At 40.7% G+C, this 23,888-nt stretch overlaps 1 protein-coding gene across 3 annotated transcripts in view; it reads left to right on the top strand.

The window, feature by feature from the left end:
- MTR (5-methyltetrahydrofolate-homocysteine methyltransferase) overlaps nucleotides 1–23,888 on the top strand; it is a 125,257-nt gene that overhangs the window by 10,792 nt on the left and 90,577 nt on the right. The window contains exons 1-8 of one of the 3 annotated variants that reach the window (XM_043477015.1): nucleotides 2,603–2,860; nucleotides 4,514–4,725; nucleotides 12,073–12,162; nucleotides 14,559–14,628; nucleotides 16,608–16,700; nucleotides 18,061–18,167; nucleotides 20,306–20,365; nucleotides 21,102–21,196. In XM_043477015.1, coding sequence (XP_043332950.1) covers nucleotides 2,743–2,860; nucleotides 4,514–4,725; nucleotides 12,073–12,162; nucleotides 14,559–14,628; nucleotides 16,608–16,700; nucleotides 18,061–18,167; nucleotides 20,306–20,365; nucleotides 21,102–21,196 — 845 coding nt within the window. In that variant the 5' untranslated portion in view covers nucleotides 2,603–2,742. Of the gene's footprint in view, nucleotides 1–2,602; nucleotides 2,861–4,510; nucleotides 4,726–12,072; nucleotides 12,163–14,558; nucleotides 14,629–16,607; nucleotides 16,701–18,060; nucleotides 18,168–20,305; nucleotides 20,366–21,101; nucleotides 21,197–23,888 lie in introns of those variants that run through there. The other 2 variants (XM_043477017.1, XM_043477016.1) reach the window with 2 other exon arrangements.

Here is a 23,888-nt window from a genome sequence, read left to right as displayed (position 1 = left end):
GATCTTGTTGTGATTTATGTCCAAGAGTATACTGCCTGTGTTTTTCTCTAAGAGGTTTACAGTTTCTGGGCTTACATTTATTTAAGTCTTTAATCCATTTTGAGTTTATTTTTGTGCATGGTGTTAGGAAATGTGCTAGTTTTATTCTTTTACATGTAGCAGTCCAGTTTTCTCAGCACCACTTATTGAAGAGGCTGTCTTTTCTCCACTGTATATTCTTTTATTCTTCCGCCTTTGTCAAAGACAAGGTACCCATAGGTACATGGGTTTACCTCTGAGATTTCTATCTTATTCTGTTGGTCTGTATTTCTCTTCTTGTGCCAGTACCATACTGTCTTGATGACTGTAGCTTTGTAGTATAGTGTGAAGTCAGGAAGGTTGATTCTTCCATCTCTCTTTTACTTTCTCAAGATTGCTTTGGCTATCTGAGGTCTTTTGTGTTTCCATACAAATTGTGAAATTGTTCTAGTTTTGTGAAAAATACCATTGATAGTCGATAGAGATTTCAATGAATCTGTAGATTGTTTTGGGTAGTATGATTATTTTCACAATATTGATTCTTCCAATCCAGGAACATGGTATATCTCTCCATCTGTCTTGTGTCATCTTTGATTTCTTTCAGTAGTGTCTTACAGTTTTCTGCATACAGGTCTTTTGTCTCTTTAGATAGGTTTATTCCTAGGTATTTTATTCTTTTTGTTGCATTTGTGAATGGGATTGTTTCCTTAATTTCTCTTTCAGATTTTTCATTGTTAGTGAATAGGATTTAATTTTAGATCCTGTGACTTTACTATTTTCATTGATTAATTCTGGTAATGTTCTGGTGGCATCTTTAGGATTTTCTATGTATCATAGCATGTCATCTGCAAACAGTGAGGATTTTACTTCTTATTTTCCTTCTGGATTCCTTTTATTTCTTTTTTCTTCTCTGCCATGGCTCTGTTTTCCAAAACCATGTTGAATAATAGTGGCAAGAGTGGGCACCTTTTTTTGATGTGGACCATTTTTAAAGTCTTTATTGAATTTGTTACAGTATTGCTTCTATTTTATGTTTTGTTTTTTTGGCCCTGAGACACATGGGATCTTAGCTGCCCAACCAGGGATCAAACCTGTGCCTCCTTCGTTGGAAGGCAAAGTCTTAACCACAGGACTACCAGGGAAATCCCTTGAATACCTTGGATAGCCAACAGGGACTGTTGTATAGCACATGGAACTCTGCTCAATGTTAGGTGCAGAGGAGGGAGGTTTGGGGGAGAATGCTCACATGTATATGTATGGCTGAGTCCCTTTCCTCTTCTCCTGAAACTACCACAACATTGTTAATTGGCTGTACACCATTACAAAATGTTTAAAGTTTGGGGAAAAGAATTAGATTGCATGCATGCACCTACTCCCTCCTCCAGCTTCCCTCCACCACCACCATGTCCACACCCTGTCTTCCCATCAGTTGGGTGATTCAGTCACACATGCTGTCATTTTAGGAAGGGTTGCGGCTACATTCTTTGAAAAAGAAAGGAATTCAGTTGAGCATATAGGTTAGAGTTTTTAATCTTTCTTTTGATTCCCCATCTGAAAGGATCTCTGTGTAAATGTTTTTGCTGATTATTGTGTTTGCTCTGCCTCATTCAAGTTCATCTCTAAACCTGCAAACATGCCATTCCTGCCACCTGCCCCAACATGAACAGAGCTGAGTGCGTCAGGCTTCCTTGATGCTTTTTCTTAACCCACTGGACTTGTAGAGTATAGAAAGCAACCTTTAGAGTTTCGATGCTAGCTCTACTTTTTATTAGCTATGCGATAATAATGACATAATAGGAGTTGCTAACATTTGTGGGGTGATTATGCCAAGGTTATATGTCTCATTTCATGACTTTTATGATATGAGAGTCCCAGTTGTTAACATCTGGAACATGCCTTCAAATGCATCATCTTGTTCTATTGTCACATGTCCTGTGATAAGGCAAAACACAGTCTGTCTAAAACCCCATAGCTACCTTTGAGAGCTGGGACTAAAACCCAGATTTCTTGGCTTTTTTTGTCCTGTCCCCATTAGCTTTATCATATCAAATTCTGGGTGCTTCTTAGCTGAAGGACAGCCGCATCATGGGGTGTCTAAATTAATGCCACACCTGAATTGCCTTTGTTGACACTAATTGGAAATGACCAGACCACTTCCCGGTTGCCTACCAGTCTTTCTAGTATACATGTCTCATTAAGCCCTGCCTTTTCTTCACACTTTCAGGAAGTGGTTTTTTTCCTTTGGTGCTTGAGGTACTACTGCTCAGATTTTTGGATCTTAACTTTGTTCCTTTTTCAGGAACAGTTTTCTTTCCCCTGTTAGCTCAATAAACAAAATTAGCCAGTGAGTTAGTTTTGGAAAGGAATAGTAAACCCTGAAATAAACATAATGTCCTCTAGGAAAGAAACCACATACCGACAAATTTACTTTACAGCTTGCTAGAGCAACCTTTCTGAAGCCTATTAAGGAGTAATTCAGTCAAAATAACTCTATAGCTACCATCCATCCCCTGTTTCTATATAGAATACCTAAGTCTCTGGACAGTAAGAGCTGGGTTTTAAATTTGCACCACTGCCAGTTTACAAATGTTCATACGTTACTGGTTTGGGGCTTAAATGACCTTCTCTTGTCATCTTTCCTCACTCTTTTGCTGTGTCAGTTTAGGAAATACTTACTGAACACTTAAGTGCTGGATACTGTCCTTGGTGTTGCTAGGGATACAGATGAGTTGGCCTAATCCCAGTCTTCCTCCAAGAGGCTCAAAGAGCTTAGAGCCATCTGCATTTTACTCCAGCTTTGCTTCCCTCTCAGGGAGCACGGAAGCACATGTTGACAAGAGAGGTGGGTGTCATTGTGATTTGTTTTGAATAACTTGTAGTAAATTTGGTAGGCAGTAGGGAATTGTTTAAGGTTGGAAGCATTGGAAGCAACTGGTTTAAACATGCTTTTTAGGAAGATGAATCTGGTGCATAGGATGGATTGAAACATAGGGTGACCAGGTATAGTCACCCCGGTGGTTGAGATGACACTTTATATGACACTTGATTTTTTTTTTTTAAACAAAGCATCTTTGTATCTGATCTCCTTTAACCCATAAGACAATTCTGTGAAGTTAGGATGAGGAGGCAATGTCTTTCTTAGTTTTCATGGATGCAGACTGAAGCTCAGAGAGGACCTGTAATGGCTGGATGTGTAGTAATGTCTTGAGGAAAGGACTGGCACTGGGGATGGAAGGTGGACCTGATGTGGATGGCATTTTGGATGCCAGAGCTATAGGGCTTGAGATCTGAGTAGATACTGATTATCAAGGAGAAGAGGGGTCACATAACACTGAGATTGTCAGGTCAGTCTTCTGGGAAGGATGATGCATTCACAAAAGTAGAGAAATCAGACAGGGAATGTGGCAAATTTGGTTTTGGATAGTAGATTGAGGGGCAGGCTGTAACAAGTGGACAGCTTGGAATTTGAGTCTTAGATTGGAGCCCAGTGTTTTTGATAATTAGAAGATCATGTGTGACTTTAGGGAGTGATTTCAGTAGCGTGTGGAGGAAGAAGCCACAGCATGAAGATAGGTTGAGGCAGAATTGCTGGAGGTGGGAAGGGGTAGACGGGAGGGACAGTGGGAGGTGTGGGTGGAAGTGATCACATGTTCTTCTTTAGGTGCAGAGGGAACAAGCTGCAAGAGGGTTTTGTGGTGTGTGTGTGTGGGGTGAATTTGAGGAGCTCCCCAAAGAAGACTCTTTTGTACAGGATTAGGTGAAGTTACCTCTGAGTTAAAAGGATGAGAAGGATTTTGTGCTAAAGGCAAGCAGAGGTCTGGGATAGCAGGTATGGGAAGTGTTGTTCAGGGAGCTGAGGAAAGGTAAACCGAAGAAAAGGCTCAAAGTTAGGAATTTGCGGTGATTCCAATCAGCATGGTTTTGTGGCTTTCCAGTAGTTCTTGGAGACCAGAAAATAGGATTGGAAGGAGTAGGCATTAGGGCTTTTCAAGGCCGGGTAGCCTGTCATGAGTTCTGGTGGTAGGTGGAAGAGACTGTCAGACTTAACAGTCTAAATGGCAGTTTGGAATTATTGATGGCTTTCGGTCATCAAACCAAATCTTCTTATGTCTTATTCTGGGCACATGCACAGAACCAACGGGGAGGGAGTCCTGCAGACCTCCAGCAGCTGGCCTGGGCTTGGAGCAGTTGGCCCTTTGCTGTCTGTTGTGCTCATCTTTGAAACAGGAATAACTGCAGCCTACCTTGACCCTGGTGCAGTGCTACACCAGTGATTCTGTGCTGTCTGCTGCCTCTTGTTTCATTAGGCATTGTTGTAACTTACTGAAAACATTTTGGGGCAGCCTTTTTGAAAGGTGACAGGATTGCGAGAATATATTTATGAACCCCACTTACGCCCTGTTGTGAATTATTTTAATTTAGTCTGCAGTCCCTCTCCACACCTTGTTTTCCCCTTTCATTTTGGAAACTCAGATTCTCACTTTCTTTAAAGCAGGGATGGAGAAGACCCTGCAAGATGAGATTGAAGCCATCCTGCGGGAGAGGATTATGGTGCTTGATGGAGGGATGGGGACCATGATCCAGCGGCACAAGCTGAGTGAAGAAGACTTCCGAGGACAAGAATTTAAAGATCATGCCAGGCCCCTGAAAGGCAACAATGATATTTTAAGTATAACTCAGCCCAGTGTCATTTACCAAATCCATAAGGTAAACCTTCCTTGAGTTCTTTTATTTTTATCTATCATTCTGCAAGTCCTTTGGTGTCCTGAGGGCAGACCACCGTGTTAAGTGCTCTGGGGGAGACAGAAAAGGGGGTGATGTATTCAGAAAGCGGGTTTCATTCAGTTTGGCTGCTCAGTCATCTTGGCAACCCCATGGACTGTAGCACGCCAGGCTTCCCTGTCTATGACCGACTCCCGGAGCTTGCTCAGACTCATGTCCATAGAGTCGGTGATGCCATTCAACTATCTCATCCTCTGTCGTCCCCTTGTCCTCCTGCCTTCAGTCTTGCCCAGCATCAGGGTCTTTTCCAGTGAGTCAGTTCTTTGTATCAGGTGGCCAAAGTTTTAGAGCTTCAGCATCAGTCCTTCAATGAATATTCAGGCCTGATTTCCTTTGGGGCACCTAATTCACTACAGCAGCCCTGGTGGTGTGAGACTGAAAGATAATTGTTATTCTCATTTTGTAGATTTGAAAACTGAGCATCTCAGAGATTAAATAACTGGCGATACAGAGGATTGCTGACTTGAAATCCCATGTTCTTTCATCTTATTTTTCTGTCTGGCTAGTCAGCATAAAGTCATAAAGTCAGCATAAAGTCAGAAGCAAGTAACTGGGTATTGCTAGACTTTTAAAAATAAACATAAAACTAAATTGTTTTATAGGTTATAGGAATTTTGTAGAACTATGGCTAAAAGAAATAATAAGTTGACTTAATCTGTTTTCTTGGTCTAGATTCAATTTGAAGGACAAAGTGACTTTAATGAGAAAATTTTCTCTTTGGAGTAGGGCATTGTTATAGGTATTTCAGACTTCTTTAAAAAATTGCAGTGTAGCTGACAAATAACATTAGTTACAGGTGTACAGTGTAATGATTAGATATTAGTATATGTTACAAAGTGGTCACCACAGTAAGTCTAGGTAATATCTGTTACCATACATAGTTACAGTTTTTTTCTTGTGATGAAGATTTTTAAGATCTACCTTCTTAGCAACTTATAGTAGTATTAACTATAGTCTTCATGGTGTGCGTTACATCTTCGTGACTTATTTTATAACTGGAAGCTTGTACCTTTTGACCCCCTTCATCCATTACCCTCACTGTCCACTCCCCAACTTCTGGCAACCACCTTTCTTCTTTTTTATAGCTCAGTTATATTTCATTACGTATACATATGACATTTCCTATTTTCCTTTATCTATCAGTGGACACTTGGATTGTGTCCATATGTTGACAACTGTAAATAATGCTACAGTGAACATGGGTACCTCTTTTTTAAAAAAATTTATTTAACTGGAGGATAGCTGCTTTACAATAGTGTGTTGGTTTCTGCCGTACATCAGCATGAGTCAGCCATAGGTGTGCTCTCGCCCCCTCCTCCTTCAGCCTCCCTCCTGCCTCCCCCCCAGAAGATGTCACACAGCCCTGGGTTGAGCTCCCTGTGTCCTACGGCAAATTCCCACTGGCTGTTTTACATACGGTAATGTATATGTTTCAGTGCTCCTCTTTCAGTTCATCCTACCCTCTCCTCCTTCTGTGTCCACAAGGCTGTCCTCTGTGCCTACATCTCTGTTCCTGCCCAGCAATAGGTTCATCAGTACCACTTTTTAAGATTCCATATATATGTGTTAATATATGATATTTGTTTTTCTCTTTCTGACTTACTTCACTCTGTGTGACAGACTCTAGGTTCATCTGCCTCTCTAGAATGGACTCAAATTCATTCTTTTTTATGGCTGAATAATATTCCATTGTACATGTGTACCACATCTTCTTTATCCATTCATCTGTCTTTAGACATTGGGTTACTTCCATGTCCTGGCTATTGTAAATAGTGCTGCAGTGAACACTGGGATATATGTGTCTTTTAGAATTGTGGTTTTCTCAGGGTGTATGTCCAGTAGTGGGATTGCTGGGTCATATGTTGTTTTATTCCTAGTTTTTTAAGGAATCTCCATAGTGGCTGCATCAATTTACATTCGCACTAACTGTGCAAGAAGGTTCCCTTTTCTCCACATCCTCTCCAGCATTTGTTGTGGATTTTTGATAATGGCCATTCTGACTGTTGTGAGGTGATACCTCATTGTAGGTTTGGTTGCATTTTTCTAATAGTAAATGGTGTTGAGCATTTTTTCATGTGCTTATTAGCCTTATATGTCTTCTTTGGAGAAATGTCTGTTCACGTCTTCTGCTCATTTTTCGATTGGGTGGTTTTTCTGGTATTGAGCTGCATGAGCTGCTTGTGTATTTTAGAGGTTAATCCTCTGTCAGTTGCTTTATTTGCAGTTATTTTCTCCCATCCTGGGTTGTCTTTTCATCTTGTTTATGGTTTCCTTTGCTGTGCAGAAAAGCTTTTCAGTTTAATTAGGTCCAATTTGCTTATCTTTGTTCTTATTTTACTCTAGAAGGTGGGTTATAGAGGATCTTGCTATGATGTGTGTCAAAGAGTGTTCTATCTGTGTTTTCCTCTAAGAGTTTTATAGTTTCTGGTCTTAACATTTAAGTCCTTAATCCATTTTGAGCTTATTTTTGTGTGTTGTTAGGAAGTGTTCTAATTTCATTCTTTTACACCGTGCTGCCCAGTTTTCCCAGCACCACTTATTAAAGAGACTGTCTTTTCTCCATTGTACATTCTTTCCTCCTCTGTCGACGACAAGGTTCCTCTAGGCTCGTGGGCTCATCTCTGGGCTTTCTGAGAGAAGCAAGCCATCGAAGGAACCGTAGCTGATTCTGTGAGCCATTCACAGTTTCACTGTCCTGACTGTGTGCGCTTAGACGTGCATGGCTTAATATTTGAAACAAGCATGCTACTGGCAGAATCAACCGAGTATCTTTTCTGTATTTTTCAGTTAGTGTTTTTGTTTTATTTGGATAAAACCCGGAAATAAAATTGCTGGGTCATATAGTAGTTCTATTTTTAATTTTTCGAGGAGTCGCCATTCTATTTTCTATAGAGGTTGTGCAAACTTTACATTCCTGCCAACAGTGTGCGAGGGTTCCCTTTTCTGTATCTCTTCACCAACACTTGTTATTTCTTGTCTTTTTGATAAAAGCCATTCTGATAGGTGAGCTCTGATATTGCATTGTGATTTTGATTTGCAGTTCCCTGATGATTAGTGATGTTGACTGTCTTTTCATGAACTTGTTGGCCATCTGTATGTCTTCCTTGGAAAAATGTCTGTTTTAGTCTCCTGCTCATCTTTTCCTTTTTGACCATGCCATGCTGCATATGGAATCTTAGTTCCCTGACCAGGGATTGAACTATACCCCCTGCAGTGGAAGTGTAGAGTCTTAACCACTGGACTGCCAGGGAAGTCCTGTATTCTGCCCATTTTTTTTGAATTGGTTTGTTTGTATTTTTTTTGTTAGTTGCTGAATTGTATGAATTCTTTATTTTGGATATCCACATCAGATACATGATTTGCAATTCAGTAGATTGCCTTTTCATTTTATTGCTTGTTTCTTTTGCTCTGTAGATGCTTTTTAGTTTGATGTAGTCCCACTTGTTTGTTTTTGTTTTTGGTGCCTTTCAGACTCTTCTTAAGGAAATCACTTGAATGAATGAATGATTAAATGATTCATTGAGGGTGGAAGGAACCTTCTCTTGGCTGGTCAAGACTTTGTTCTAGATAAGATGCAGAATAGTTTTCATTTGAAGAAAAACTAGGAGTGCCTTTCTTTTGTTGTGATAGAAATTGTCAGTACTAGAAGATTGAAAATTGGTTCTTGAAGAGGTTGATTCTACAAGTTTTTCTGCTAGGCCTTCTAATATGTAGTCAAATTACATTATAAAATTCCAGTACATTGTAGATTGGGAATGCCATCATGGGTATGAATTGCTTCATACAGTTACAGTTATGCATGCATGCTCGGTCATGTCCAACTCTTTGCGACACCATGGACTGTAGCCTGCCAGGCTCCTTTGTCCATGGGATTGTCCAGGCAAGAATACTGGAGTGGGTTGCCATTTCTGTCTCCAGGGATCGCCCTGATCCAGGGGTTGAAGCTGTGTCTCCTGCATCCCCTGCATTGCAGGAGAATTCTTTACACTGAGCCACCAGGGAAGCCCAACATGGATACCAACATCAGTTCTTATCATGCAATTGGTGAAATCACCACCTTTCCCCAACCGTTAGCTTCCTGAGGGCACTAATTTATGCCTATTTTTCACTACTGAATTCCAACTGAGAACAGTATCTTGCACAAAGTAAGTCAGTAAATGTTTTTCAAGAGGGTGAATCTTTGTCTTCTGTGTTAGATAGGCAACTAGAAAGAACAGCAAGTTTCCCGGGATAGGGACATAAATCAAAATGGCAGTAAATACAGTAAGGTGTATCTGGCTGTCCCATTTGTGTGGGATATTGACTCGCTGGAGTTCTCTGGATGTAGAGACCATGTCGTGTTTGTGGATGAGGAAGGGAAAAAGACTAGGCCTTTTCACACTTAGTTATTTCTAGTAGTGTTACTGACCATAGAGCTGATCCCTTGATCCTTCATTTTAATGGAATGTCCAGGCTCTATACAAAGTGCAAGTCCCTGACACTAGGCTGTTTTGGTTGTAATGTAGGTGCCTGACTTTCAGCTTCTGGTTGGGGAGGCATCCGTTTCAAACGCATCCTTGTCTGTAAACACCCTGACAGCCGTATGAAACGGCTGCTGCTGACTAGCCGACTAGCAACCAGGCTTCCCCCACCATGACTCTTGGAGAAAGCCCTGGGTAACCTAAATGAGTGACCCTGCCTTTTGCTTCCTGGGCCCTAATTCCTACAGGTTTTAAGCTCTCCAGTAAAGAGTGAACCCACAATATCCTAAGCATCTACCTTGATCCCAGTGAAGGCAGAACCCTGGCTCTCTCAGTTATTTCCCTCCATCCCCCAGCTACCTCACTGTGTGGCCTGAGCATGCCGCACCCTTCAGGACCTGTGTATGGTAGGACCTTTTTGTTTTGTCAAAAGTTCCCTGATAGTAATTGCTGAGGTGAGTCTTGCAATTGTGATAAGAGCCTCTAGGGCCAGTCAGGCCATGGCATTGGCCCCGTCCTGGCTCAGCACTGGGGTAAGGGCCCAGATGAATGCCTCATGCATTTCCTAGCCCATTGATGCTGTTAGGCTGAGACCTACAGGAACTGACATTTAAAACACCTGCAGGTAGCCTCGGCTGTGTTGTCATTAATGGCCGCCTTTAATCTTGACAGCTTTTACAGAAGAAAATTGAGCAGAGTGATGAAGCAGCATGCCCACATCCATCTGTGTTTTTTTGTTTAAACTTTTAATTTTATGTTGGAGCATAGCTGATTAACAATGTGATAGTTTCAGGTGCAGAGCAGAGTGACTCAGCCATACGTATGTGTATCCATTCTCCCTCAAACTGCACCCCCATCCTGGCTGCACGTAAGATTGAGCAGAGGTCCCTGTGCTACACAGGAGGTCCTTGCTGGGTATCCATTTTTAATACAGCCGTCACACATGTTTTAATTGGTGAGAATAGACTTGGAATCTTGGGGTGTCATATCCCGAGCCCATGAGTGGGATATTATTCCAGGAAAGAAAGTGGAGAGAGGAGGTGAAGAGCTAGAAGAAATACCTTATAAACTTCATATTATGGAAAATTTTAGACCTACGCAGAATTGGAGAAAATAACTGGGAATTTAGAAATACTCTTTGTCTAATTATAGAGATAATATGTGTTCATTGTTACAGAAATAAAATGTCTAGCTCAATAGAAAAACATAAAATAAAAACCACCTGTGATATCAGTATGTGTGTTTATGCTCAGTTACTCAGTCATGTCCAGCTCTGCGACCCCATGGACTGTAAATTCACTACCAAGACATACTTGCCATTCACATATTTTAATTTATATTTCAGACTAGTTTTCTGTATTTGGGTTTTAAAAATTAGATTGGGATTATTATTATTCCATACTATTTTATAATTTGCATTTTTTAATACCATGAGTATTAAATATTCTGAGACATGGTTTTAGTAACTTTGTACAAATTTATTCTATTTATTTATTCTATCACCATTTGCTTAATTTAACCTTATTCTTAGGCATTAAGGTTGTTTTCAGTTTTTCTTTCTCTTTTTTGAAAAGCTAAATTTTAATTTGTTCTGATAAAACAGAACCCATAGTTAAGAATAAATTGCCTTTTAACCACTACTCCAAATTTCTATTTTTTCCCCAGAGATAACCACTTATACTAGTTGGTGTATGTCTTTCCAAATCATTTGTTATGCTTTTATACATAAGTGTATATATATATATGTATACTAGAAAACTCAATACTATTTGTCTGTGTGTATATTTTAAATTTAATGGTGTCATATTAATTTTGTTTTTCTACTGCACAGTACTTTTAGAGATGTTTCCATATTCGTAGATATTTATACACAGTGTTGTTGTGGTTTTACCTATTTTTTGGCTGCTTGTTGCATGCAGGATCTTAGTTCCCCGACCAGGGATCAAAGCCATATCCCCTGCAGTGAAAGCAGAGTCTTAACCACTGGACCACCAGGGAACTCCCCACACATGGTGTTTTTTAGCTGCCACATAACATGTAATAAAATGGACATATTATAGTTTATTTAGCCGTTTCCCTATTGATGAGTATTTAGGCTGTTTGTGACTTAAAAGTGTGTAAATCTTGGATTTTATTTCCAAATTTTTCTGCAAACAGTGTCTTATCTGCTTACTTGGGGTTGAGTTTACTCATTGTTGGAAAATCAGGAGATTCCAGAGTGTTTATCAGATTGAGACAGAGTGAAACAAGGAAGAAAGATTTCAAACAGGGAGAACAGGAGGACACCAAGGTCCTCGGGGTTTAGTGAGGGTTCTGATCTGGCTCAGAGGGGCCAGGAGCCGTGGGCTGAAGCAGCTGTGGTCAGAAGTGAGATTGCAGTGAGAGGGCCCTTCTCAACAGAATCCTAGTTGTGCTGAAGCTGGGACGTGGCAGAGGAGCAGACAGAATGTTTGTGGAGGGCCATCGTGTCCAGAAGCTTGATGTGCGATCTGTACTATCATCTGGCCACTGACGAAGCAGGGCTGTAATAATGCTTTCAAATGAGGAAACTCAAACTCAGAGTTTAAGGAACTCGACTCAGTTCACACCACATTTGAACTTTGTCTGACCTCAAGTTCCGTTTTATTTATACCACATGACTTTCTGTGAAATCCCTATATCCTTTTGTGTCTCTATTCTGTATCTAGTGCAGTGCCTTGCACTTAGTAAGTAGTCAAAAAGTATTTGGTGAAGATGGTGAGGAAAAGGCAAGTTTACTGTTAGGGGGCAGGGATTCTGTAACTCATAGCACTGACATGACCTCTTGTTGCAGGATTACCTCCTAGCTGGGGCAGATATCATTGAAACAAATACTTTCAGCAGCACTGCTATTGCCCAAGCTGACTATGGCCTGGAACACTTGGTAAGGATTTCATTTTTCCTTGTATTTAAGATAGTTATGAGTATTTGCTGTATTGGTAGTTGCTAGTGAGAAAACCTGCCAAACCTGCAGGGTCAAGCTAATGTCTAGTTATCTATTGTTTGTGGTCAGACAGAGGAAATGGTTGGAATCTCTTCTGATTGTAAACATAACTGTCCAGTCATTTTCCAGGTGGCTTCTTTTGTGGACTAGTGATAATCAAATAAAAATGATGCTTATTATGCAGTAATTGAATAAAAGCATAATGATTGGCCATGTGTGCAGTTTTGTAAAGCCTTTTTAAATTGAGTGACAGATCTGGTTTCCTTTTTTAAAAAAATCGTGGCAAAATACATGTAACATAAAATTTACCATTTTAACCATGTTTAAGTGTGCAGTTCAGTGGCATTACTCACATTCACATTGTTTGTTGTGCCACCGTTACCACCGTCTGTCCATGGAACTCTTCATCTTGTGTAACATAAGCTCTGTACCCATTAAACAATAATTCCCAATTTTCCCTTCCCCCCAGCCCCTAGAAACCACCATTCTGCTTTCTGTCTTTGTGAATTTAGCTCCCCTAGTTGCCTTATGTAAGCAGATGATCAGCATTTGTCCTTTTGTGACTGGCTTATTTCACTTAATGTCCCTTAAGGTTCACTCATGCTGTAGCATGCATTGGAATATCCTTCCTTTTTCAAAGTTGAATCCATTGTATGGATATACCATATATTGTTTATTCATTTATCCACTGTTGAATACTTAGGTTGGTTCTTCCTTGGCTATTGTGGACAGTGTTACTCTGAGCATGGTGTACAGACCATCTGTTCTGCATCTGTGCTTGCATTTCTTTCGAGTGTATACCCAGAAGTAGAGTTGCTGAGTTACACAGTAATTCTGTTTAATTTTTTGCAAAATTACCACACTATTTTCTGCAGTACCTGCATCATTTTATATATCCACCAACAGTGTTCAACAGTTTCCAGTTTTCCATCTTTGCCAGCACTTGTCCTGTTTCTGTTTTTTTTTTTTTTTTAATAATTTTATTTATTTGTTTTGGCTGTCCTGGGTCTTCACTGCTGTGCAGGCTTCTGTCCAGTTGCAGTGATGGGGAGGGCTACTCTCTAGTCATGGTGCTCAGGCTTCTCATTGCGGTGACTTCTATTGCAGACCACAAGAGAAGTGCAGGCTTCAGTAGTTGCAGCTCCTGGACTCTAGAGCACAGAATTAATAGTTGTGACACATGGGCTTAGTTGCTCTGAGGCAGGTGGGATCTTCCTGGTTAGAGGATCAAACCTGTGTCTCCTGCATTGGCAGGCGGATTCTTTACCACTGAGCACCAGGGAAGCCCTGATTTTGTTTTTGTTTTGTCGTCATAGTAGGCATCTTAGTGGGTGTGGGGTAAAGGATTTGGTTTCTTTTTAATCAACACCATGCTTCCATATTCAGATTTTGTAAACCTGATGAAAATAGGTGGCAGATGCTGAGATTCCTATTTCTGGGTGGAATTTTTCCCAGACCTGTCTCTATGTTCAGGCATGTAGTCCTGAGTGCCTTGACACTGATTTCCCTCAGTGTTGGGGCTCTGTGAAATCACTTGCCTTTGGGGTTATCAAAGGAAAATCAAATTGCGTCATAACTACTTTTGTGTTATTTTGGGGCAGGATTGGCAAACTTTTTCTGTAAAAGGCCAGGCAGTAAATATTTTAAGCTTTGTTGGCACATACAGTCCTTGTTGCAACTGCTCAACACTGGCATTATAGTGCGAGAGCAGCAATAGACAGCACGTAAATGAATGGGCTTGACTATACTTCAATAGAACTTGTGGACACTGCTTTGGACGTTTGTGTATGCTTGCCTTTTAGTCATAAGGAGAGGGTTCATGGCCCTTCTCCAGATTCTCTAGAGGTTAATAATCTACGAAAAGTTCAGACCCAGTGTCCCCAGCCATTGTGTGGTGATGGAAGCCAGGGCCTGCGGGAGTTGCTGAGGAAACCACCTAGGCAGGTGGTGGCAGAGCTGGTTCTGGAACCCAGGTGTCCTCTCTCTGAAGCCCGTGATTCCCCATTACTGTGTTTTTGTTATTGTTTTAATTTTCAGCCTATTTCGTGACATCAGCTTATTCTGATGTGCCAGATGTCCAGAGATTGCCCTTTTTGCCAGCTAGCTCATGGTTTTGGGGAGGAATGTAAAAGCAGTTCCCAAAGACTTGCCTTTCCTGTTGGCTTCATTGCTGGGGCAGCTGGTAGGCCTTATTGGCTAAGATTTTATTCAGACCTCAAATTAATTCACTCTGAATTTTCTTACTGAGTAAAACTGAGTTTTAGAAGGTCATGAATTCCTTACTTACTTTATGGAAGTAAAGAAGGACAAACTAACACTTGCCATTGATGTATTAGGCCTACCGGATGAACATGTGCTCTGCGGGAGTGGCCAGAAAAGCAGCCGAGGAGATAACTCTCCAGACAGGTAAGGACCCTTGTTCTCCTTTTTTTTTTTCCTTTAAAAAAAAGAGCTGCTTCCTTTGATATTCTTAGCTGTAATAATCTGTGCTTATTGCCGTTTTTCCTTCCGTGACAGCTGGCCCAGAGCAACGCTGCAGATGCCATCATGTACTTGTTTGTAGATTCCTTCTCTGCAGTTTCATAATCAGGCATTCAGCGTCTCTCTGAATGGACCCTGTCTCCATGGGTCTGTCTGTCTCATGCTCTGTGTTTACTCGATGTTATATCTTGATTTTATTACCAGGACCATGGCTTCCCCATCCGTCTACAGCTAAGATGATTTCTCTACCTTCAGAAGCACATCTTCAGGTTATTGAGGCACAGCCGAGTGCTCTGGTCATAGTGGTGATCATTAAGATATTTGATCTTATCCCTGTCAAGCGACCCTCATCCTTGAGGTTTTCCTTACCTGGGTAAAGAGAGATTCTCTTTCGCGTGTTTTCCACTTCACACCACTCATGTCTTTGAAGGCGCTGTTGTGTAGCACAGAAGAGGCTGACAGTAGCGTCAGGCTTGCTGGGGTTTGAAAAATGGCTCCCCAAAATAGCTCACCTCCTGGCTGGCTGCCACAGGAACACTTGGGCACCAGCTGGAGGGGAGGCTTTGAGGGTGGGAAAGGAATAGAAGAAATACATGGAACCCCTTAAGATTTGGAAATGTGAAATTGTTGCCAACAGGAAAGATGTAAAGCAAAATTGTTAGGAAGTTAAACACAGCATACTAATGAAGACTGCAGCAATTTATAGGAACTCTGTTTCTGAGAGAGAATGTTAAATGTGGAAGGGCATAGACTATTGCCCCAGTAGAGTCACAGAGCAGAGGATATTCAGTCAGCCAAGCAGGGGAAGATAAGAACGTTTTTCTTACACCAACATTATTGTCCAGCTTGGGGGTGGGGGTGGGTAAAGAATATTGTAACCTGTTAAAAGCTGGGTTATCGATTGGTTGGTAAATGGAAAACATAACCGTTTGGGTAAAATCACCACAGGTGATGAGCAGTGTGCCCCCTGCTTCTGTTAGGATATGTAAATGAACACAACATGTCAGGCTCTTAGGAGCACCAGGACTCTAGCCTAGAGGAAAGATTATTCAGGAATGCTTAAAGAGTTATTAAAGTAAGATTTGATCTCCTTTATACTTTAATTTCAGGCTTTGTAATTACCCACCGTGATTTAATATTTTTCCCCTGCAAAGGCCCTGCAATACAGCAGTGGCGAGCATTTCAAGATCAATGCTACTGTGAGGAAATTTTGCAGAACCTATGTTGATGACCTTCAAGGTTTCTTAAGGGTAGGGAGAAAGAGAATTTGTTCAAGTATAGCTGTGGTGATGCTTCCATGGTAGCTCAGATGGTAAAGAATCTGCCTACAATGCGGGAGACCTGGGATCGATCCCTGGATTGGGAAGATCCCCTGGAGAAGGAAATGGCAACCCACTTCAGTATTCTTGCCTGGAGAATTCCACGGACAGAAGAACCTGGCAGGCTACAGTCCATGGGATTGCAAAGAGTTGGACGTGACTGAATGACTTTCACTTTCACATAGCTGTTGTGATAGAAAAGGATTACTATCTGAAACTCTTTGAAGCCAGATATGAGAATTCAGTTTTTGCATTGGCTTGGAGGTCACATGTGCACTTCATGTTTCATAATTTCCCCAGTGGGGTCCAGGATGGCCCTCATAATCAAATATCTATTTGCAGTAAAATCTATGAATTGTCTACTAAGTGGAGTAAAAACTGTAAATAGCCTCTTGTAGTTCAGGTAAGGTCAAGTTTTGTTGTTGAATTAAGGGAAAAAGTGAGGCTTTTGTGCTTTTTTGACTTTCAGAGTGATGGACAAAGAATTGCATTCCTGTGTTTTGGGGAAAATCTGATGGCCTCTTGACTCACAACAAAAAGGGCAAGCTATTTAGGGATTTCACACTTGTTTTTCTTTTCCCAAAGGAATTAAGAGGTATGTGGCAGGAGCTCTGGGTCCAACTAACAAGACACTCTCTGTGTCCCCATCTGTGGAAAAACCAGATTACAGGAACATCAGTGAGTATCATATACAATCATTGACCTTGGGCAAGTACCTCAGTGTTTCAGTAATCTTTTCATCTGTAATATGGGGCCAGTGCCAGCTTCTGTTTCGGGGTTGTTGTGACTTAAGGGCTTAGCAGTCTCTGGGATGTGGTAGACATTTAAATAAAAGTGAGCTGTTATTAGTCATTGGATTAGTATTATTTATCTTGAGTCTGTTTTCAAAGATCCATGTTGTTATGTTTGGGCTTCTTTATTAGCTGTGGAAACAAAACCAATCAAAATGAAACTTTAAACTGAGAAGTTGAGCAAATATAGATACTAGGCCTTGGTCAGTTTATAGAATAGCCCACTAGACCCCACTTTATTTGTCAGGGAGCAGTTATATACAGACTAACATTATACACCAGCATCTATAAGCATACATGCATTGAAATTTTATGAGGAGGCTAGAAATCTAGGTTGGTTTAAGCATTAGACTGCAAAAAAACAAAAAGAATTAAACGGTCGGAGCTGAATAGTAATGATACCATGTGTGGTAATGAATTCTGTGTCGAAGACAAGTTCAGGCAAGTGCGATTTGTAGATTTTGGTTCCAGATACCACACTTTCCCACTAGGAGTTGCTCATTCTGGGCTGACATGTGGCAGGAGCTTCTTTTGGTCTTAGTGTGGCAGTGGAGAGCTTTCCTTTCTCTTGCACTATGTAAGATGAAGTAGGCTACTCTGTTGAATATATGTGCATCTTTCCTTTCCTGGGTGAGAGATAAAATGGGGAGTGGGATAACCTCTGAGATGGAAATAGATGACATTTTGAACAAAAATTTTACCTAGGAGCAATTGTACCCTTTTGTGTCCGAGACTGAAATTGCACACCAGGCAGGTTTCTTCTCTGACAGAGTTGGTGTCAGAGGACAGGCGCAAAATCGACAGAACCGCGGACTTTCACCCCAGAAGGTGTGAGAGAATGTGACTCGACCAGTCATGAGTCCAGATCAGTGTGACATGTTTCTCTAATTATTCCTCACAGTCTTCCCTGAACTGATTGATTAAAACCATCCCTGGAAAGATCTGTTTTAAAGATCTTAAAGTAAGAGCCAGGGCTCAAGAGATGACGTCCCTCCCCACCCAGTGGCTCGTTCTCTGCTCACGTGGGAAGTGAGCCTGCGTGCTGAGTACTTAGGAGAGTCAGTGTTTAGTTCGCTGGTTTAACTTCCATCACTGCCGTGTTTCTTACAAAATGTGGTGCTGCCCTTAAATTATGCCTGTGAACCAGCAATGGGTAGTTCACCTGGAGCCAGGCCTGAATTTGGTGTGTCCTGGGCTTTCAAAGGACAGTGATGACTGATGTCCTGGGTATGGTTTGTTTTCTGCAGCATTTGATGAACTTGTTGAAGCATACAAAGAGCAGGCCAAAGGGCTTCTGGATGGTGGAGTGGATATCTTACTCATTGAAACTATTTTTGATACTGCCAATGCCAAGGTGAGTTAAAGGAGGAAAAGGGGGCTGAGCTGGGGTGTGGGCTAGGGTGCTTCCCCTCATGAAGTGAGGAAATAGAACATATTTTATATATTGTCATATAACATAATAAACATTATTCAAGTTAAATCAAATTCCTCAATTCTGTTTTATTCTCGAGTATTTTTAACTGAGTCCAGTAGAATGAAGGAAACTTTGAAAGGCTATCTTTCTTTTAAAAAGTACTTTTTAATTATGAAACTGAATATTTTCATGTATAGTTACTGTATGTGCATGGATGCATAGGTCAGATATATATGCACGATTCTAAAATTCAAGATAAATGTATGGAGTAAAAAGTAAATATCCTCCCTGTCCCCATTCCCTGGGTATCTAGCCATCTTCCCCGGGGACAGCTGCTGTTACTGGTGTGGCGGCCCTGTGGAGATTCCATTCAGAGAAAAGTATGCGTGTGAGTGTGCAGATGTGCATGTATTCCTTACATATGCACAAAGGTACATAGTGTGTGGAATAAAAAGTGGCTATCCTCATGCATACGTTTTTGACAGTGTCTTTAAGTATAAATTTCTACACGTGAAATTGCTGCATTAGAGAGTCTGGGCACTGTTACTTTCAATCTCCAGCGTCAAGGTACCCTCCGAGATTGTACTCATTTATCCTCCAGTCAGTGAGCAGTCCACAGGAATGCTGCTGCTTTCACCACACCCTCTCTATTGAACTTTTTGGTCTTTTCCACTCTAATAGGTGAAAAATACTACCTTACTATAGTTTTTAGGTATGCGGTATCTCTGTCTGTGGGTTCTGATATGGAAGAGCTTTGGGCATTAGAGGAACTTAGTTTCTGGTCTTGGAACTTAAGAAAACATGGACAGTACAGATTAACACAGCATTCGTGTCTTTACAGCCCATTCTAACTCATATTCTTTTTTGCAGTGACAAACACTGTTGGCTCATGTACCTACCTTGTTTATGTGAGGCTGTGGAAGTAGAGGCTTCATGTTTTTCTCTTTTTAGTTTTGATTGAGAGAAGGAAGAAACAGAGTAGCTCTTCAGCTCTTCCTCAGGGGAAATATTAGTTCATGGGTGGACTTCCAGTCAGTGTTTGTTTTGTTGTAATATGTACAGTGGAAGCACAAGCTGGAATCAAGATTGCTGGGAGAAATATCAGTAACTTCAGATATGCAGATGACACCACCCTTATGTCAGAAAGTGAAGAACTAAAGAGCCTCTTGATGAAAGTGAAAGAGGAGAGTGAAAAAGTTGCCTTAATGTTCAACAGTCACAAAACTAAGATCATGGCATCTGGTCCCATCACTTCATGACAAATACATGGGGATACAGTGGCTTGACTTTATTTTTTTGGGCTCCAAAATCACTGCAGATAGTGACTGCAGCCATGAAATTAAAAGATGCTTACTCCTTGGAAGGAAATTTATGACCAACCTAGACAGCATATTAAAAAGCAGAGACATTACTTTGTCAATAAAGGTCCATCTAGTCAAGGCTATGGTTTTTCCAGTGGTCATGTAATGATGTGAGAGTTGGACTATAAAGAAAGCTGAGCAGTGAAGAATGGATGCTTTTGAACTGTGGTGTTGGAGAAGACTCTTTAGAGTCCCTTGGACTGCAAGGAGATCCGACCAGTCTATCCTAAAGGAGATCAGTCCTGGGTGTTCATTGGTAGGACTGATGCTGAACCTGAAACTCCCAATATTTTGGCCACCTGATGTGAAGACCTGACTCATTTGAAAAGACCCTGATGCTGGGAAAGATTGAGGGCAGGATAAGGGGACGACAGAGGATGAGATGGTTGGATGGCATCACCGACTCAATGGACATGGGTTTGAGTAAACTCTGGGAGTTGGTGATGTACAGGGAGGCCTGGTGTGCTGCGGTTCATGGGGTCGCAAAGAGTCGGACACAACTGAGCGACTGAACTGAACTGAATATGTACAGTGTTACCTTGAGAAAGGGGTGTGGGTATTGTATGTTACATGGAGGACTTCTTTCTTCTCCCCAGAGAGCGTGATATGTGTCTTATCTGAAGAGGCCTTGGTAAAAGGAACATTCTGATCAGCCTGTTAGACTGTGACCTTTGACACAGTCTCTCGTAACAAAGATGTCCTTTTTCTCCCTGGCAGGCAGCTTTGTTTGCAGTCCAAAAACTTTTTGAAGAGGAGTATGTTCCCCGGCCTGTCTTTGTAAGTTCTAAAGTATTTGCATGATGAATTTTGTGTTTTTTTTTGTTTTTTTTTTTAATATCATCATTTTGAGGGTGGGGTTTTAGTTTTCCTGACATAGAACTTTGGAGAGTATTGATCATCTTTTAGGAACCAACTATTTTAACTTCCTACCACCACCTTCAGACCAATAGCAGTCTTATCTGTGGAAATGTGAAGACAATGAATCTAGAGGTGGTTGGTGAAAGGCAGGAAGGTTCCAAGGAAGCCTGGCTGAGTTGGTCCCCCAGAGTCAAAGGCGCACTGTCTCTAGGGCCCAAGGAGGGATGGACTTGAATCTGACCATGAAGTGTCCACCACCAGAGACAGCAGACTGCCAGTTCACTGATGCACTAGGCAGGCCCACACTGCTTGCTGAGAGTAGATTAGAACCCACAAGCGTTGTTAGACGAATCAGATGTTGAACAGCAAGAGACCAGGATGACCTTAAATATCTGTGGAAAGTCTTCTCCAAGAGCACTGGCGGTGTGAATCCTAAAGCTCCCTGACTTTCCCTTTTCTCTGTTTCTGTGGCTTTCCAGCCCCTCCCCTGGGCACTTTGCATTCATCTGTTTCCAACCATGGTTAAACAGTGTTACCTTAAAGTTGGAGTGCTGCAGTTCTCTTTCTTTTTTTTTTTTTTAAAGCTTTTTAATTTTGTTTTTGAGACTGTATTCTTAAGTCTATGTGGTTGACTGAGTTTACTTTGTCAATTCAGATTTCAGGGACAATTGTTGATAAAAGTGGGCGGACTCTCTCTGGCCAGACTGGGGAGGCATTTGTCATCAGCGTGTCTCATGCAGACCCACTCTGGTGAGTGATCATTCTTTCCTGCTTCCATTCCTTTTGGGGTTCATCTCTTATGATGACTGCAGTCTGTGACCAGGGAGTGAATGGCTTCTTCATATTCCCATGGTATCACTTGTGTGAAATATTGACTTTCCTTGAGCTATATTCTGACTGCTCTGAGGACGTCAGAAGACCACAGCCTAAATGAATCAATTTGAGTTACTGGGAGAGTTCTTATACTCCGTGGACAAGCCAGGAAGTTGCGTTTTGGTCTGTGAATGTCCCTCTTATAGTTTAAGACTGCCTTGGCCCAGTAAAAACACTTTAAATCTATTATCAGCACTTAAAAACTGCAAGGTTTTTTCACCTCCCTGCTTGTGGAGCAACCAGAAACAGCCTAGTTGGGAATAAGGTGAAGCAGCCTAATTTGGAATAAAGTAGGAATTCTAAAACTCAGATTTTTATCTTTAAAATTAACATGGCTGGGACTTTCCTGGTGGTCCAATGGCTAAGACTCTGCACTTCCAATGCAAGGGGCCTGGGTTCAAACCCTGGTCAGGGAACTAGATTCCACATGCTGCAACTCAAAGTTCTCACGCTAAACCAGTTTGAAGATCCCAAGTGCGACAACGAAGACCCATCACAGCCAAATAAATACATAACTATTTTTAAAAATTAGCATGGCTTTTACCTTGTATTTTAACATATCTCTCTATTTTTCTGATCAAAATGGCGATGAGATGGAAGCTCCTAGAGTATACACAGTTTCCTCCTGAGCCTTGTCCATGCGTGTGCTCCTTCTGTCTGGAGGCCGTGCCTGCCTCGCACTCTCATCCCCACACGTGAGCCTTTCAGTCCGTCCCTAGGGTCCTCTCCAGGGACCCTTCCCTCTCCTACCAGCCCAGGTCAATGTTCTTGTCAGAGTGCTCTGTGAACTTTTATTATAGTCTTGGCCATAAAAATAAGAGTCATAGACATGTATTGGAAGTCTGCTGTGTGCCAGGCTCAGTTCTAAGTGCTTTATGCTCTCTTAATTTTGGCAACAACACCTTGAGGTAGCTGTTTGCTTTTCAGATCTTTTGTTTATTTTTTGAGTTGGGTAGTTTTCTTATTGTTGAGTTTTAAGAATTAAAAAAAAAAAAAAGGTGAATACCATATATGTGTTTTACAAGTATTTGTTCCCAGCCTATCTATGGCTTGTCTTCTCATGCTCTTAAAGTCTGCTCTTTCATTGGACAGAAGTTTTTAATTTTAGTGAAGTCCACTGTATCAATTTATTTTTCTTTCATGGAACCTGCTTTTGGTGCTGTATCTAAAACACATTGCCAAACCCATGGTCACGTAGATTTATCTCTTATATAATCTTTATATTTATATTTATATCTTTAATAGTTTTGCAATTTACAGTTAACCATGTTGCATTAATTTTATGAAAGATGTAAGATCTGTGTCTAGATTAAGTTTTTCAAATGTGAATATCCAGTTGTTCCAGCACTATTTCTTGAAAAAATAATCCTTTCTCCATTGGATTGCCTTTGCTTCTTTGTCAAAGGTCAGTTGATTCTGTTCCTAGACTCCATTCTGCTGCATTGCTCTGTGCTCTCATCAATACCAGAGATTCCTTTAGCTTTTCAGTGCATCTTGAAGTCAGGTAGTATCAGTCCTTCAACTTTGTTCTTCTCCTTCAAGAATTGTATTAGCAATTCTGGGTTGTTTACTTCTTCATGTAAACTTTAGGATCAGTTTATTGATATTCACAAATAACTTGCTGGATTTTAATTGATGTGTGTGAATGTATATAAAATTGGGAAGAATTGAGGTCTTTAGTATAATAAATCTTCTTGTTCACGAACTTGGGATATATCTCCATTTATTTAGATCTGCCTTGATTTCTTTCATCAGAGTTTCGAAGTTATACACAAGTATTTCATTTGTTTTGGTGCCATTGTAAATAGTGTTATGTTTTGTATTTCAAATTTCAATTGCTTTATTGCTAGTGTATAGGTAAACAGTTCTAACTTTTGTATATGAACCTTGTACTTTACAGTTTGGGTTCAAGGAGCGTTTTAGATGAATCGTTGGAATAGTAATAGATAGTCTTACCTGTGAACAAAGACAGATTTGTTTCTTCCTTTCCCATCTGCATACCTTTTGTTTTCCATCTTCTCTTAATGCCCTCCTAGGACTCCTGGCGTGACATTTAGCAGGAGGTGAGAGGAGTCATCCTTACCTTGTTCCAGATCATGTGGGGAAATGTTTAATTCCACATCATTAAATAGGTGTGCTCTAAAAAAAAAATAGATGTGCTTTACCAGTGTGAGAAGTGTTCTTCTTTTCCTAGTAAACTAGGGGTTTTTACCACAAATGAGAGTAGTGAATTTGCTAAATAAACTTTTTATTGTGGAATAATTTCAGATTTGCAGAAAAGTGGCACATTTGGTACGAGAGTTCTATATGCTCTTCAGCTGGTTTTTTTTTTTTAATCTACTTTTTTCTAATGTGACATCTTGCATTGCCTGTGATACTTTCGGCAAAACATATTACTAAAACATATTACTAAAAACATATTACTGTTATCTAAACTCCACACTTTATTCAGGTTTCAAGTTTTTCCACACTCTTCTTTTTCTGTTCCAGGTTCTAATCTAGTATATCACATTGCACTAAGAAATCATCATAAAGGGAAAAAAGTAAAATATGAAAAAATTAAAGATGA

Source organism: Cervus canadensis, chromosome 8, assembly GCF_019320065.1.
Source record: "Cervus canadensis isolate Bull #8, Minnesota chromosome 8, ASM1932006v1, whole genome shotgun sequence".
NCBI classification, from domain to species: Eukaryota; Metazoa; Chordata; class Mammalia; order Artiodactyla; family Cervidae; genus Cervus; species Cervus canadensis.
Note: the sequence above shows the minus strand (reverse complement) of the source record. Positions and strands in the feature narration are given on the sequence as shown.